Source organism: Dermacentor andersoni, chromosome 1, assembly GCF_023375885.2.
Source record: "Dermacentor andersoni chromosome 1, qqDerAnde1_hic_scaffold, whole genome shotgun sequence".
NCBI lineage: Eukaryota > Metazoa > Arthropoda > Arachnida > Ixodida > Ixodidae > Dermacentor > Dermacentor andersoni.
Window position 1 is genome coordinate 176,755,809 of NC_092814.1, and position 17,849 is coordinate 176,773,657.

Here is a 17,849-nt window from a genome sequence, read left to right on the forward strand (position 1 = left end):
GTCTATCGTGGAACAGCTCCAAAATTCAAGATGGTGACTGCAAAATTTTCCCGCCAGAAAAAAAACTACACTGCTGGCATGGATTTAAAATTTTATTTGACCTGAACTTTGTTAAGCCAAAGATTTCTTAGTGCTGTTCATCACTCAAAACCATCGAAACACTCCTCCACGTCAAATGTTTAACATTAACGAGAGTGCTGATACAAGTCGAGCTCAGCTGCAGTGCATAGCTACCGACGGCAGACAGCAAACCGCGGCTCGGCCATGCTCGCATCGCAGCTGGCGGTGCTACAAATATCGACATGTTTTCTTCTTCGTGTGAAATTATTGTGAGGGGGTAAAGTGGTAACAACGATAACAAAACATTGCTGCATGGGAGCGTCAGCGGTTCACTCTGAAACACCGCCTGCTACAGATTCGAAGTGAACCAAAAAAGGCCTAGCGACAATATCGGTGGCGAGCGATCCGCAGCGGTGAGGCAATCGGAATGCCAGAGCACAGCTGCGACCACTCCTCTGTTGCTGAGTGGCCTCGTCACTGTGCTGCAAGATCCTCCGTACTGTGTGACAGGCAGATCTTGCCGTTTGCCAGCAAGATCGCTCTCGGCTAGCGGTTCACGAACTCCAAAGTTGCCGTGTCGCTAACAGAGACGCACCTACAGAAAAAAAAAAAAAACAGGAGAAAAAGAAAGAAAAAAAAAAAACCCACGATGAATTACAATAACCAAATTTTTTGACCCCTTATTGTGAATTTTGTTTTTGTACGTCTCCATTTTTTGTCGCTTACCTACTTTTCTTCCACCAATCTTGCAATCGCCCCTTACTAATCTCTATTGCAGACATGTTTACTTTCCCCCTGCTCTCGCTGAACCCAAGGGCTTCAAGGAGGCCAGTGGTGCCTAAATAGACTGCTGGGCAGATATCTTCACATTCTAATAAAACATGCTCCATTGTTTCCCTAGCTTTACTGCAGCAAGCGCATGCTTCTTCCTTCTTATATTTTGCTTTGTGGGTATGTGTTCTAAGGCATCCTTATCTAGCTTCAAAACGTAATGAGCTTCCCTTTGAGTTATATCATAAATTGTTTCTTTCCTGATTTCGTTTTTTTCTCTTAAGTAGTTACTCATGGCAGGTTTCTTTTCCATTGCCACCACCCATGAGATCATTTCAGCCTCTCTGACTTTCTGCTTGATGTTCTTTGTTGCTGTGTTGCCCATCATACAAGTCGCATACTTGCTGGTAAGCTTCCTAGTTCTTTTCCTCCACTGTGAAACAGTTTTTCCTGTACAAATACGTCAACACTCTCCCAACCCATTCACTTTCTTCCATATTCCTCAGTCGTTCTTCATAATAAATTTTACTGGGAGCTTCCCTCACTTCAAAACTAGTCCAGCCTATATCACCCTGCACAGCTTCATTTGTAGTCTTCCCGTGAGTGCCCAGTGCGAGGCATCTCACTGACCTTTGGTTCCCATAGAGTTCTGATTGTACCCCTGATTTCAAGCAAACAGTCGCATTTCCAAAAGTAAGTCCTGGAACCATTACACCTTTCCACATACCCCGGAGCACCTCATACCTATTGGATCCCCATAGCGCTCTGCTTCATTATGGCTGCATTTCTCTTCCCCTATACTGTTGTTTTTCTTGTGTTTCCAATATTTATTGCCTTCGTTTATCCATATACCAAGGTATCTATATTCTGTTACCTGAGGTATTTCCTGGCCCTGTATTGCCACTGTCTGTTCACTGTTTTCATTGAATACCATAACACCTGATTTTCTAACATTAAATTTCAAACCTAAATTCTCGCCTTCCTGTCCACGGATATTAGCCATACATTGCAAATCACTTTGCTTGTTAGCTAGCAACACAATGTCGTCCGCATAAAATAAACCTGAAAGCTGCTGCTCTACTACTGTACCCGCCTCTTTGTCTGATAGATTAAACCCGATATTACTTCCTTCTAGCGCCCTCTCCATCCTCACCATGTACATCATAAACAGCAGTGGGGATAAAGGGCACCCCAGCCTCAGTCCCTTGTTGATATCCCTTCCCATTCGCTCCTAATCCCTTCCCATTCAACACAAATGGTATTTTCTAGTGACAATTGTCCCCTAAGCTTTCCTCTTCCAGAATATCCCACAAAATATTGTGGTATACCTTGTCCTACGCTCCTGTAATGTCTAAAAAGGCCACATATAATGGTCTGCTTTCTACTCTTGATATTTCAATACATGAGTAAAAACAAATACGTTATCATCCAAACGCCTACCTATTCTGAAGCCATTCTGAAGTTCTCCCAAAATACCATTATTCTCTGCCCATGCTTGGAGTTTTAATTTGATGGCCTGCATTGCTAACCTGTATATTACCGATGTAATGGGCAACAGTCTATACGAGTGAATTCTATCTTTCTCCCTCTTACCTTTATAAGTTAAGTTCATTCTACTTTGTCGCCAACTGTCTGGTATTCATCTATCTTTTAAAGTTTTTTCCTCTGCTTTCACCAGAACTTCCTTACTTTTTGGTCCTTGTTCATTAATCAGCCTAACGCGAACCTTGTTTAGCCCTGTGGCTGTGCGCTTAGGAATTTTCTCTTCGGCTTTCTTCCCGTTGAAGTTTGTCAGCACCAGTTCCTTTTCCGTCCGGTTCTCTTTCATGCTCTTCTTCAAATACAAGCTCATCATTGCCTTGGAAAGATTCGGCTGTTATTTTTTGGATGTAATTTAATGCCGCTTCCCCTTCCAGTTTGTTTCCAACTTCGTCCAGGATATGTTGTATTGTTGTTGACTTCCTGCCTAATAATTTTATGTGGTTCCAAAATGTTCTAGGTGCAGCCTTCTTTTTCTCGCGTATTTATTCTCGCATACCTTTTATCTTTGCTTGCACTGGTATTTAAGCCATGTACTTTTTCTCCCGGTATATTTCCCATTTACTGGCCACTTCATCCTGCAGCAACTGTGCCGTCTTTCCCTGCCATTGCTCTCGGGATGCTTTCTGTTGTTCGGCGATCGCTTCTCGTATCTCTCTGTTCCATCAGCTTTTCAGTTTCTTTTTTCCTTTCGAACGAACATGTTGTTTCTCTCTCTGTATTTTTGTCGTTATTACACTTAGAAGCTCACTATATTCCCACTCTTTACTTGGCCATTTGCCAAGTTCTTCCTCCACTCTAGTGACTGTGTTTGTTATTTGTTCAGCGTTCAAATTTGGACTGGCCATTTTGCACTCCTTGCTCTCTTTCCCAACTACATATCCTATTTGCAAGATGACGAGTTTATAGTCGCTCCCATGTTGCTATACCCTTCCTCGCCAATTACCATTTCTCTCAACTTATCATGAATTCCTTCTGTCATCAGACAGTAATCAATGGTCGATTGCCGGTTTCCCACTTCCCACGTGATCTGTCCTTCACACTTAGGCCCTGTATTCACGATCACGAGGTTATGTTGCTCGCAAAGGTCTAGCATTGACTTCCCGTTATTGTCGGTATAGCCATCTAAATCCTGTATGTGGGCATTCATGTCACCTAATAGGACAATCTCAGCACCATTCCCGAAACCCTCAATATCAGCGCTTATGCATTCCACTAACTCTTTATTCTTCTCTGTGCAATTATTTCCTGTCCACAAATACGTAACGCCCAGCGAAGTTTTTTTCCCACTCATTGTACCTGATAACCAAAGATGCTCTTGACATTTTGAATTTACTCTTTTCCATTTGGCTCCCTGATGGATGAGCATTCCGACTCCCCCTCCCTTTATTTCCGACTTAGTTCTGTTGCACCCTTCCCAAACATAATTCTCAATAACTGGCGGCTCTTCTGAGTCTCTAAGGTGCGTTTCTGTAACCGCTCACACCCCTATTTGTTCTCTATTTAACGGCTCCTCAATCTCTGCCCACTTTTCCTTTCTTCTGCCGCCCTGCATGTTGATTTAGCCTATTGCATGGTGAGCTCTCTGTCTTGTAAGGTTGTCTGCTAACCGGGAAAACCGGGAATTTTCGGGGATTTCTAAGTCTAAAAAAAAACTCGGGGAAAACTCTGGGAATATGTGCTTCTATCAGGGAAAATTAGCTGTAATTTTATTGAAAAGGCACGGAAGTTGTGCTAATACTGGCTAGAGTAACAGAGAGGAATCGTAGCGAATTGTCTTTGATGCCGTGTCGTTTGCGAGAGTTGCCAGTGTATAGTCGACGACCGATTTTTTGGGCATGCCCGATAATTCGGACGGCTTCGTGGTACCGCCATGTACCCAAGAGTCAATGTATAAGAACGTCTGAAATTTCGGACGCAAGAGCCTTTCGCCGTCTGATTTTTTGGACTTTCTGCCGTGACCGCAGCACCAAAACGGCATTATTCTAAGCCACCACCGCTGCCATTTTGATTATCTCGCCACTTCGAACCGGCGCTCTCGCACGCAGATTCGCTGACAGCCACAGGCAATGCTAGGTCTAGCTAGCAGCTTCGACGTTCGGTATTAAGCTTCTGGCCATTCAGTTCCATGTTTTTAATTGAAAGAATTTGCCGCTGTCAGTAATGGCACCGACTTCGCATTTGTAATCCTCGTGATTGGCCTCGAAGCTTGGAAAGGAAAACGCATTGCATAATGCCAGTTTTCGAAAGTTGGCTTCGCTTCAATACAGCACTGTTACGTGGTAAAGCATGCAAAAAGTATTGCGGCGAAGTTTAACAAGGGTGGGAAGGGTAATTGTCACAAGACACAGTACATATTGCTTAATTACACACGCCTGCACCCGCTGTCTCCTGTCGCACTAAGAGCGATAATATGCGTAATAAGTATACTGGCAGGCCTTCAGAGCTTTTTCAGACGTGGCTGTGGCAATTTGAGCCCTTAAGAGCAGTAAAAGACATGCGTTCATACCTGACCAAGAGGACACTTCAAATTGTCCGTGGGGCGAACACACGGCGAAAGGAGGAAGAGAACAGAAAGGACCGACGCATTGAGGAATGAACGGGAAAGGAAGTGTGCCACCGCTTCTTTGATGGAGCTTGAGCTCAAAAAGCAAGGTCTTGGCCGACGCCGAGGTGCAGGTGCCCCTCATCCAAACTAAGATAAACTCCTTAAAGCAGCGAAACGCAACACTGAGCTGCTTTGCGTGGGCTGAGAGTATGTCAGTACAGTTGAGGTTGACTTTCCAGGAGCTGAGAGAGAATCTCACTTGTGGCAAAGTTCGGGCCTCATACCAATGAGCTTGCTATCATTTGATAGAAATAGCTTATATGTAAAAATATTTGATTCTGTATGCATCTTTTTTTGTTCGTATATGAAAATGTTCGGCTCGATTTCCAATGGGCTTTACCATATATTTTTCAAGGATATTTTATACGCTGTGCATTTTACTAACCCCTCTCTTCTGCTTTCTTTTTAAATAAAATAAACACTACGCCCTAGCAGGAGCGATGCTTACTAGAGAGTGGCAGCATTGGGTGACATGGTGTCAACCTGTTTTGACATCAAACAAAAGTTCTGTATCACTCGGGGAATTTTGCAAAGGCACTCAGGGAAAACCTGGAAAACTCTGGGAATTTGGAAATGTCAACTTGGTAGACACCCTGCTTGTTTTCCTCCTTTTTCTGTTATTGACGGCGATGCTATTCTGAGGTTCCTCTAGAGGACCGTCTTCATTACTACCTACACTGGCCTCCGGAGCGTCTGTGGGCCCCCTAAAGAAGCAGCGGCGCGACCAGCAAGTCACCAGCCCACTTCTCTTCCAAGCCTGTAATTGAAGTGGATCTCGTCTCATTCAAAACCACCACGCACTCTCACTTTCCTGTTTACTTTGACAGCCTCGAAACCTCTCTCTCGGCTCATTTAGATATCGCCTCATTAGCAGCCAATGCGGCTCTTTGTACGTGACTGTCACGTACAGGCATCTCTGGCACCGTGTACACCACGATCTGCATCTGAGGGGACAGCGTGCACAAGTCGTCTACCCCCTTCACCAAGCGCTGGGCTAGTCCTGTCCCTTTCCCGTTTAGGATGTCATTTGGCCAACCTGCTACTATGACAAGGTTGCGTATGTGGGCATTTTACATGAGCTTTGCTTTTGCTCGCTCCATGGCAACCTGGTGTCCGCCCTGGAAATGTCCCTACCACCACTCTTTTATCGCCTTTCACCCTCTCCACAATTTCTTCTGAGCACCTAGCTAGGTTTGAGTCGCCGATGATAATCAGCATTCCACTCTCTCCTACCTCTCCCTGCTTCTCTTTGTCCTTTTCCGCACGTTTTGGACTTGACAAGGGGCATTGACCCCTGCGCTCCTGCTTTTTTTGTGTGGTGGCCTCATGGTTGGTGCCACTCTTTCCAGCTACCCCCTCCCCACGTAGCACGCATTCCACGTGCTCCTCTCCTGTCACGTCGGGGAACTGCGTTCCATTGTCATGACCATTCTTGTTCGCAATGGTGGCCTTGTTCAGCCGTTCCTCGGCTGCTTGAAGTCTTTTTTCCCATTACCTTCCGTGCATCATACTCCATATTTAGGTCATTTTTGAGCTCTTCGACCTGTTTTACAAGCTCATCCTGGAAAGCCTCCATTTTCCTCTGCCTAGCATCGACATCACAGTGCGTGCCAATTGACTCGATTCCCTCTCCATTCTCACCCGTCCCTTCGTCTGCCTTGCGGGACTCCCCCTCCCCCCCCCCCCCCCTGCACACTGCACACTTTTCCGGCTTTCTTGCCATGTATTGCATGGCTTTTTCTAATTCAATTACTATAATACTGTAATAATGTGGAGCACATGCCTTCTATCAAAAACCGATATGCACAGAATCTAAATCCTTAAAATGCTGCAAAGTAATTCTCACCAATGTTTTAAAAGCAATCAATGCCGCACCGACTTAAAGTATGACACATTTTCGCATGTCTTCAACCACGCGGCGATGCTCTCACTTTCCTTCCCAAGCAATATTCCCGATACCAAAGGACACACAGTAAAACCACTAATAGCTATTAGTCTTGGATGTCCCACCCGGTTGCATGTGTTGAAAGCACGTTGCGCGAAAGGACGCTCCGACTATCCTGCAAGACCAAATACACACGAGACACACCCGCGCACACGAAGAAAGAGAGAGAGAAAAAAGAAAGCTACCCAATTATTATTTAAAGTTTTTTTTTTTTAATCAACAAATCAAAAACAGAAGCAAGCTCAATGCATGCACAAAAAACATGATTTTGTCACTGCCACGGAGCCCTGCAAAAACAGTGGAGGTAGTTGTTTTCTTGGCGTGGTCGATTTTTTTCACTCTGCAGCGATTCACTGGAACTTAATATTTTCCGCGGCCAACCAGAAAGTTCTGTGTGCAAGTATCATGTAGCTGTTGTTGATGTCAAGGGTCGACTGTCACGGCGTCATGGGCATGACATCTCGTTGATTACATAATGAGGGTCTCGAATCCGGCAACATTGATGCCTTCAGGTAGCATATGTGGGTTTATTGACCAATTGCCTTCACCCAAAAAGATCACGTTCTCGTGGCGCCTGCGGCAAGAAGGACATTCCACGTTCGCCGCCAAGGTCTGTGAGTGGTGGCGCTGGCTAACACTCCCAGGGTTCTACTAGGACACATAAATACCCAAGAACGTGGATGGGAAAACGGCGCCGCGGTAGCTCAATTGGTAGAGCATCGCACGCGAAATGCGAAGGTTGTGAGTTCGGTTCCCACCTGTGGCAAGTTGTTTTTTCATCCACTTTAATTTCCATTAATTTATCGTTTCTTTATTTCATTTATTAAGCACAAGTAATTTCCCGTATGTTGTCCTTGGTGTCAGTGTTTGTTGGCTTCTTATGATATGACTAATAAAAATTGGGCCCCTTGGTTAACGCCCTTTCTTCTCGATATATATATATATATTCCAAATCCAGCATGGCTCTGTGGAGTGTAGGATATGTTGACCAGCAGTTCATCATACATAAAAAAAAATCTTTCTTTTTTGTTATCAGTGTTTTATTTTTTTTATCTGTTCTAACTGCTCTAATCATGCCTATTTTTCTGTTGTGTCCTAGAATTTCGGAAAGAACATGCACTCCTTCTATGACTTTCATTTCCAACTTTTGGAGAATCTATCCTTGGCACTCTTTCTTATCCTGCTGTCTCCTTCTAGAGCTTTGTATAAATAGTTTACTACTTATGGTACCTGGTGCTGTCCATCAAGACTTTAGGGAATACACTGCACTCCTTCTATGATTTCCTTTTTCCAGCTGTTTAGGAATAGTGTCTGGGTGTTTGTCACCTTCAAATAAAAATCAACTTTTTGCACAGACAAACGAGTGCAAGCTTTACAAACAAGGGGGAATCAGTGCAGGAAAATAGTGCAAAAGGACCTAGTCGGTTTCCACTACTGAATGAGAAGCTACAACTACACATGTAATGGTGAAGTGCATAAACCTGCAGAAGCAGGATCTTATTAAATGGGTCCTGATCCATTTCTTTATCAATGTTGAGAAATGCATTTGAAGTTAAATTAGACTGTTTCCTAAATACTTTGCTGCAGAAAGTTCTTCAGTGCATTCAGCAGAAATGGAGTTAATTGCAATCAAACAAACCGTTTGCGGTGTTTTCGCTCCCTCGATGATTTGCACTGCGAAGGCTATGGCGGAATGGGGTGTGCCCACAACGTGCTGCCTACTGAATGCAACCATGGCACGCTGTGCAAATTTGATTTTGGATGTTCATGTAGACGCCATTATTTGTGATTTTGGCGTCTAAAGCGTGCCAAACGTGGTTGGCCTCAGTGAGCTGCAGTGCACTCAGCCAGTGGACTCGTGGCACACCATGACGGCCACAGTATCTACGCCGCTGTTAAGATCGGCCTGCAGGGGTACTGCTCTGCAAAGCTATTTCAGCCCGCTGCAGGTGCTTCGATCGACCCGCGGCGGTGGCGCCCTTCCGAGAACCAGCAAGGATGACAGCGCTAACCGACCATGAACTTCCTTCGGAGAACTGGAGACTACGGCAGCAGGGCTGGCCACGTTTGGCGCCCCATGCATTGTTGGTTGATTTGCCGGGTCTTCATGGTCTCTCTGCAGCAAGAAAAGCTTCCCCCCAAAAGGGTGCTTTGGGGTGCGTGGGCCCCAGGATTCGTCACAGTCTTCTGACACTAGTGGCGACTACAGGACTCAAGATAATGGACAACCGGCGGGTCAACTTCGATGACTGGTCGAACGGTTCTCTCATCTAGGGATCTAGGGAGCACTGAGTGTTTATAAGCGGTTGTTTGTCGGCTGCTAGGTGTGCTCGTCGTCGTGCTCGTTTGTTGTATGCTTCGTTTGTATGCTCCATTTGGGAGTCACGCTAGACTGTCCAGTGTATCTTGTTTAAAATGTAAATATTGTAAATAAACCCTATACGCCTAATTCCTCCCAAGTTCCTCTCTACGACCTACAACCCCTTCAACTGGTGGCAGTGGCGAGATCGTCCGACAACTCTGACATCTAGTGGCAACGGTGGGACCACCGTTGGGACTCAACAGGGACCCACGCCCCTGAAGAGACTGGTTTTAGACTGGTTTTAGGCAGATATGCTTTCCATACACGTGGAAAGCATATCTGCAATCGGTTTGTGGAGATGCTCAATTAACCCGTTGGTCGTACGGGTGATACGCAGTTGCCATACAGTGCATTCTTCTACTCAGCTGCAGAATGTCTCGGACCAGCTGCGTGGTGAAGGCCATACCACGGTCTGTGATGATGACAGCGGGAGCACCATGTGAAGAGCTTCGGCTTCACAGTATTGAGTGAAGTAGTCAGTGGTGACAGTGATCCGGCAGTTATCAGCTGAACACTTGGAAATGGGCCGAGTGAATCCATCCCAACTTGGTCAAAAGGTGACCAAGGAGGTCGTACAGGCTGAAGCAGACCGGCTGGTTTCATTGGTGGAACTTCGCAATGTTGGCAATCTCGACAACTTCTGACGCACCGCTTCACGGTTTTTGTGAGTTTTCACCAGTAGTACTTCTGCTTGATCCTTGCCGGAGTACATGTAAAACCATGATGCTCGAACATTGGTTCGTTATGGCATTCAGGTAAAATGTCACGAAGAGAAGTGGGAACAATGAGTAGGAGAATGGTTTCCATAGGATTAAAGTTCCGCTTGTATAGGATGTTGCTGTGCAGGCAGAAAGAGGACAAGTGATGCATGAACTGCCATGGGGGTTGTTGGCGGCGTCCTTCAAGATATTCAATCAAGGGCTGCAGCTTGGATTCTTAGCATTGCTGTTGAGCTAGGTTTAAAGATGGAAGAGTACAAAGAAAACCACGGTCATCAGCATCTAGTGGTGCGGGTTCGACGGCAGCACAGAAGAAACAATTGGTGTATGTGTGTTTCTGACCAGACTTATAGATGATTTTCACATCAAATTCCTGCAACCGAAGGCTCCATCTTGCGAGACAGCCTGAAGGATCCTTGTGTTTCTCCAGCCAGCAGAGAGAGTGGTGGTCGCTGACGATGTGGAAGGGGCATCCATACAAATGTGGCTGGAACTTCTGGGTAGCCCACACCACCTCCAGACATTCTTTTTCAGTTGCTGAGTAGTTCTTTTCAGCAGCAGACAATGTGCAGCTGGCATTGGCAATAACGTGTTCAACACCAGCTTGAAATTGTACGAGTGTTGCTCTGAGGCCAGCATTGCTAGCATCACTATGCACTTCTATGTCGGCCTCTGTGTCAAAGTGACCAAGGATCGGCAGTGTCTGTAGATGTCACTGAAGGTCGTGGAAAGCGTTGGACTGTGCCGGGCTCAAACAAATGTGACATTGTTCTTGATGAGGCATTGCAGAAGTTCAGCAATCTCAGAAAAATTTTGCACAAGATAGCGGTACTACACACAAAGCCCTAAAAATCTGCATACATCATGCTTTGTCTTCGGTATTGAGAACAAAGCACCTGTCGTGGCTTTGTCAGAGTCAGGGTGAGCACCGGTGCTGCTGACAATATGACCCAGAAGTTTAAGCTCCTCGCATCCAAAGTGAAATTTTTCGGCCTTCAGAGGCAGGGCAGCGGTGCGGAGGTCCTGAAGAACTGCCTCAAGCTGCTCGATTTGTTGCTCAAACTTGGTGGAAAGAACAACATCATCTAAGTAGACTAAACACGAGTGCCGCTTGAGGCATCGTGCGTTGAAATGTGGCCAAAGCGGAACACAATCCAAAAGGCAGGACCTTAAATTCGTAGAGACCATCAGGTGTTACAAACACCGTTTTTTCCTACTCCCATTCATCAACTTCAACCTGCCAGTACCCTGCTAGGTAAATCCATTGAAGAGAAGTAACGGGCATGTCTCAGGCGATCCAAAGGGTCATCAATCCGAGGAAGGGGATAAACGTCATTTTTTTGTGATCTTGTTCAGTTTGTGATAACTGACAGAAAGTCATGACATCATCATCCAGCATTTGTTTAACTTCATCACGAATAGCATCCTGTTCGCCCTGCAACATGCGGTAAGCATGTTGGGGAACAGGTTGTACGGTCGAGTCTGATTCTGTGTTTGGTTAGAGGAGTCTGCTTGACCTTCGATGTGGTGGCAAAACAGTCGCTAAATGATGATAGTAGACTGAAGAGCCTCTCCTTTTCGGGTTGTTCCAGTTGTGGATTGACGTTGGATGTGATTGGTCAACTCCACATCGCTGTGTTCCTGAATCGAGATTGTCGTTACCGAAGCACAGGCGTTGGACTTGTCCAGTGTCTCAAAGTATGCCTCGCAAAGTGCTTGAATTTGCTACTGAAGTTAGTAACGAGGATTGTGGTTTGCCTATTTTGGAGGTCTACGAGACCGCATGCGATGCCAACTTCTCGATCCAGAATAATGGTGAGGTTACCTTCAGCAATGCCTATATCTAGTTGATCTTGTGGGCACTGAATGAGGACGAAGATTCTACTTCGAGGCGATACCGTTACATGGTCGTCGACTATGCGTAAAGCCGTGCGATGATGTTCATCCTCCACATTTGAATCCAAAGAAACATAGTTAGAAAAAGTCACGAATAAGTCACGCAGATTAATGATTGCCCCATATTCCTGAAGGATATCCATACCCAGTATAACCAGCCGAGAACACTTGGGCAGCACAAGGAAAGATGCTATGGAAGTCGACATACAGATTGCGAGTCTGGCGGTGCACAGGGCGTCTATCAACTTGGAAAACTGGGAATAATTCTCAGGGATTTTGAGTAGTCGGGGAAAACTCAGGGAACTTGTGCTTCTATCAGTGAAAATTAGCTGTAATATTATTGAAAGGGGCGAAATTCGTGGTAATGCTGGCTCAAGTAACAGGCAGGAATTGTACCGAATCGTCTTTGACGCCCTGTTGTCGGCCGGAGGAGTTGCCAGTGTGCAGTCAACGACCGACCTTCCGAATGCCCGATAATTTGGACGGCTTCGCAATACCACCATGTACCCCATAGAGTCAATGTATAAGGACGTATGAAATTTTGGACACAAGAACCATTCGCCATCCGATTTTCCAGACTTTTTGCCGTGACCGCACGTCCAAAACAGCATTAATCAAAGCCACCAATGCCACCATTTTGATTATCTCGCCGCCTCGAACCGGCGCTCTCGTGGGCAGATCCACTGGCAGCCGTAGCCACCACTGCGGCAACGCTAGGCCTAGCCACTTCGATGTTCACTATTAAGCTTCTTGCCATTGGGTGTCGTGATTGTCATTGAAAGAATTCGCCGCTGACAGCAATGGCACTGACTCCGCCTTTGTGGTCCTCGTGATTAGCTTAGAAGCTCGGAAAGCACAATGCGTTGCATAATGCCAGTTCTCGAAAGTCAGCTTCGCCTCTGTACAGAAATGTTACTTGGTGAAGCATACGCAAAAGTATTGCAGTAAAGCATAAGCGTGGGAAGGGGCTATTGCTAAGGGACACAGTACGTATTCTTTAATTATACACGCGCGCACCCAGTTATCTCCTGTCACAGTACGAGCACCGATATGCCTAATACATGTACCGACAGGCCTTCAAATTGTTTTCGAATGTGCCTGTGGCGGTTTGAGCCCTTAGGGGCAGTAAAAGACATGCATTCATTTTTTCCAACTGGCCGATTTTTTGGACGTTTTCGTGACCCCTAGGGAGTTTGAAAAATCGGACATTGACTGTGCAACTGACCAAGAAGATGTTTCAAAGAGAACAGAAAGGACCTACACATTGAGGAATGAACGGGAAAGGAAGCATGCTGCTGCCGTTTTGAAGGAGCTTGAGCTCAAAAAGCAGTGTTGGCTGATGCCAAGATGCAGTTGTCCCTCATCTAAACCAAAATAAACTCTTTAAAGCAGTGAAACACAACACTTAGGCTTCGTGTGCATGCTGAGAGTATGTCAGGACTGTTGAGGTTGACTTACAAGCTGTTGAGAGAGAATCTCAATTGTGACAAAGTTTTGGGCCTTGTACCAATGAGCTTGCTATCAGCTGATAGAAATAGCTCATATTCGAAAATATTTGCTTCTATATGCATCTCCTTTCTATTCGTACTTGAAAATGTCCGACTCGATTTGCAATTTTTTTCGCAGACATTTTATTTGCTGTGCATTTTACTGACCCCTCCCTTCTGTTCTCTTTTTGAATAACATAAACACTACTCCTTGGTATTCAGACTGGATTAAGTCGTTTTCTTTAAATTTTTTTCACGTGCTGACCAGAAATGACAGCATCGAGCGATATGGTTTCAGCCTGTCTTGACATAAAACATAGTTCTGCGTCACTCAGGGAATCTTGCAAAGGCACTCAGGGAATTTGGAAATGTTAACTTGGTAGATACCCTGGGTGCATCGTCCAATGGGTGACATGGTGGGGGATGGAGACCCAGTATTAGCAGCCCGTGCAATTTTCAGCTAATCGAAATTAATATTATTGTGAATGCACTCGTTAGGTAAAAATAATATTGCACTGTGTGAATTGTCTGGAGAAGTGAGCTATGTAAGGCAAAATGAGTGGAGAAGTAATGTGGTTGCAGATAAGTAGCTTGCAGCTTGGTTGTGAATTTCCTGTGTGTAGAGTTTCCTGTGGCCCACATCTGAGGCGTGATCAGATGTGGACCGTCCCACGCTGTGAGCACCTTGCATAGCTTAGTGGCCAGTGAGGCACTCGTAACCGAGTAATCAGCTCCCGTATCGACAGTTGCAGTTACTAAATAACAATCGATAGAAACAGTAATAGCAGCGGAAGTTCTTATGGCGGCTTTGAAGGAAGGCATCAGCGGTACGACACGAGGGGGTGACGTCGGCGTAGGATATTTGACAGTTCTCATGACAGCAGCCTCACCCCCGGAGGTTGCCGTTATCAGTTTCATCAGTGCGGGCTTCTGCAGTCGACTCCAGTGGAATAAAAGGTGGGTGGAGTGTGGTTTGGGGGAAGCATGCCGACAAGGTGATGGTGACCACCACTGTCTGCTGTGGGGCAGGAGCAAGACTGTTGCTTTCCAAGTATTCCTTGATTTTGTGTGAGCGTTCACCATAGCACAGGCAACGGGCATCCAGGTGGTATCCCCACAGAATAATCCGTCGGTACTGCCAGTCACAATACAAGTGTCCAGCCTCCCCACAGTGGTAGCACAATGGACTGTTGTCGGGAGCGTGCCACACCATGGACATCCGTGGACCAGGATGAAAGGCTGCTTGCAATATACTCCTGTCTGGCTGCTCTACGTGGTGTGGACCGACTTTGTCTTGCACCAGCTCTACCGATCGATAGTACGCACATCCAACTTGCACATTTTGAAGCGCTATCAATAACTCATTACGAAGCGAAGTCTGGCAAGGTATCTAACCAGGAGTGGCCAGGACTGAGCATGCGCTAGCAAGCGTGCATGTGGTCTGATCGTAAGTTTCGCGTGGTTTGAGGCTAATTGAGTGTTCAAAACTAGTCTAAATTAGCGAGACTTGATGGCTACGACACCGATGAGCAAGATGACCAAAGCTTAACTCCTACGCGAGTGGTTGCGGCCAAGCGTGAGCAGACAGTAGTTGGCTTCTTCTGGAAATACATAATTATTATTGAAATTCATAAGAAGATTTTCACTTCAGCCTGTTTATTATCCTGTGTCAATAAATATACACGGTAACATTGGGAAGTCGCACACTGATCCAAACACCCTTCTTGATTGATGTAAGCTGTATCAGCCAATAGCAGCTGTGTATGGGAATCTACTATATTACGAAATAAAGTGTCCAGAGAAGAGTGAGGAGCAGGCTTCTGCTGAAAAGAGAGTGTTTGAGTGAAAGGTGACTTTGCCGTCCGCTTGCGAGATCCACAGGACACGCATGACTTTGGCTGAGTTGTTCACAGCAATGTATGCTATTCGTGGACTGTGTTTTTCCACTAAGTCCTAAGTGTGGTTCAGGGCCCGTTTAAGTGACCTTTTCACAAGGTGAGCACTACTAGTAGGAATCATTGCCATAATCAATAGACCTGTCAATTGTTAACTAATCCAAGTATGGCCAGTCCTCTATATCATTGATCACAGCTTGGCACGCGTGGTGGGGGATGGAGACCCAGTATTTGCAGTTTGCGTAATTTGCAACTAATTGAAATTAATATTATATGAATGCACTCGTTAGATAAAAATAATACTGCAAAGTGTGCATTTTCTCGAGATGTGAGCTATGCAAGGCAAAATGAGTGGTGAATAAGTAGTGTGGTTGCAAATAAGTAGCTTGCAGCTTGGTTGTGAATTTCCTGTGTGTAGAGTTTCCAGTGGTGTAAGCTCAGAAGATAGTAAGTCATAACACATGTATTGCAAGCCACAACATGAATAAGTAGTGCTATTTTACTGCAATAAGTAGTTAAGAGCTCGGAGCTCAGCTAGCTGTAGACGAATGGGAGCGGATAAAAAGATGAGACTTGCATGATGCAGAAGACGTGTGTAGAGACTGGGGCAGTCGGCAGATGTCTTATTACAGTTAGCAAAGGACAGAAGACCTCCACTAGAGTGGTGCAGCAAGGGGAAAATTTTAGTATTTCTAACAAAAATTTAGCGTTTTTTAGGCTTCAATTGCATATTTTCAAACACTAAGGTTGTCAGGTTTGCATGTGCAAGTTCTTTTTCTTTTCTTTTTATCTGCCTTTCTGTTTCTTGAAAGGATTTGCCTTGTTGCTCAAATGCAGGCAACGAGGTGGTACAGTACACACCAAGCCTCCTTGACCTGGGCATTGAAGACGACTCCTCATTTCAGCCTGTTAATGAGCTTCTTTTGTCCGACGATGAACTCCCAAGCAACTCATCTATGCCAGCTAACGGTGAATCAATCAGCAGGCCTGGCTCCTTGGTTGCTTCCGAGAAGAGTACAAGCTTGTGTTCTGCATCCCCATCACACCTGCAACCCGACAGCACTAAAGCGGTGCAGACTGTGCCCCGGTTAGTTGGAAAGAAAGGAAGTACATCAAGCAAGAAGCGCCGTGGAAATAGCAAAAAGTGAAACTGACTAATATTGAAAGGGAAAGTAACTAGTGAACTAAATTTGTGTTGGACCCAGTCTCGTTAACACCCTTACCCAGTTTTTCACATTACATTGGTCTTTGTGAGTGTAGGATACCAACTGCCTCAAGTATTTGGTATCATTGCCTTCTGTTATGACCAGCTCCTGTTAGTAGTACCTTTACATGTAATACCTACATGCATTTTAGATATTCAGTAACTTGTTCTTCTGCACAATGTGTTTCCCATGTTGAAAATTGTGTATTTATTAACTGTACACCTATAACTACCCTTTCAACAAGTGAGGTTTCTCTGCACCTTTATTGTTTTAACCTCTTGTGATGGCTTCCCTTTTCAGCCGACTCCCTTCATTTCTTTTAAATATACTATTCTTTATTTTTTGTTGTATGTGACATCTTGGTTGACCTAGATTCGCACATGTCAAATATATTGCAAAACCAACACTGAGTGACAGTGTTGGCCAAGAGAAGAATTGAAAAGCCTTTCAATTGCTTCTATATTGTTGTACTTCAACATTTTCAGCTGTCTTGTGCACATTGTACACCATTGTAGTGGAAAACCACATAAGTTTAGAGATAAATAAAGTGTTTCTGTTGACCATGTTTTTGCTTTCTTGCATGTACTTTTAGTTATAGCTAGGGCTGTGAAGTTATCAACTGGCCAGCAATAGTCTTTTCTAGCTACATGCTGGTAAGACTTTCCAGAACTTGTACCGCACTCATTGTGCAGTACAACAACTTGTGTACAGTGAGTAGCTTTTTGAGATTGTGTGCTTGGCCTACCAACTATCATAACCGTTTCATGGAGTAATCTGGTGATTTTGTACAGTTTAATCGACTTATAACAATACCGGTTTTAAAAATATATTTGATGTAATAATGAGCAGCATTCTTCTGGGAAAAAAAATGCAAGCTGCCGTTCCCTGTACCGCACAAGCCAGCCGCGCAGACCTTGTCAATGGTGCGGGCGTCGGCGCAGGCGACTCTTATTTCGGAGAAGTGGAAGCGAGACCGGATATGGAAGGAGGCGCGCAGGCGTGGACGGCAGCTCACGTTTCTAAAGCGAAGCATTCATTGCCTTTTTCATTCCTGCATTGAGCGTCAGCGTCACCGAGCGAATGAGCACAGCGGGGGATGAAAGACTGCGAGAGCGCGAGGAGGAAAGCGGAGAAGTAGAGTATGACAAAAGGGTGAGGAGGAAAGTGGAGTGCTGCATGAGACGTGCGTCATGGTGGTGAGCACGAGACGTTCATTTGAGGGATCACCAGCCAGCCGTTTGTGCGCAGACACGAGTAAGAGCGGGCGTGAGAGAAAATCTAGGGGCTTTTGCTCCTTGAATATGTTACTCTGCCTATGCACTATGTTCGGTGGACGCGCTGCAGCAAACAGCATGCGGCGAG

General features: G+C 45.4%; 1 protein-coding gene across 3 annotated transcripts in view; it reads left to right on the top strand.

Annotated features, from left to right (window-relative positions):
• The window catches only part of LOC126547186 (heat shock factor protein 1-like), a 157,922-nt gene extending 140,870 nt beyond the window's left edge, over positions 1-17,052 (top strand). For all 3 annotated transcript variants that reach the window (XM_050195073.3, XM_055062810.2, XM_050195074.3), the window contains one exon: positions 16,120-17,052. In XM_050195073.3, the coding sequence (XP_050051030.1) occupies positions 16,120-16,430 (311 nt within the window). In that variant the 3' untranslated portion in view covers positions 16,431-17,052. The remainder of the gene's footprint in view (positions 1-16,119) is intronic.
• Positions 17,053-17,849: the final 797 nt, after the last annotated feature.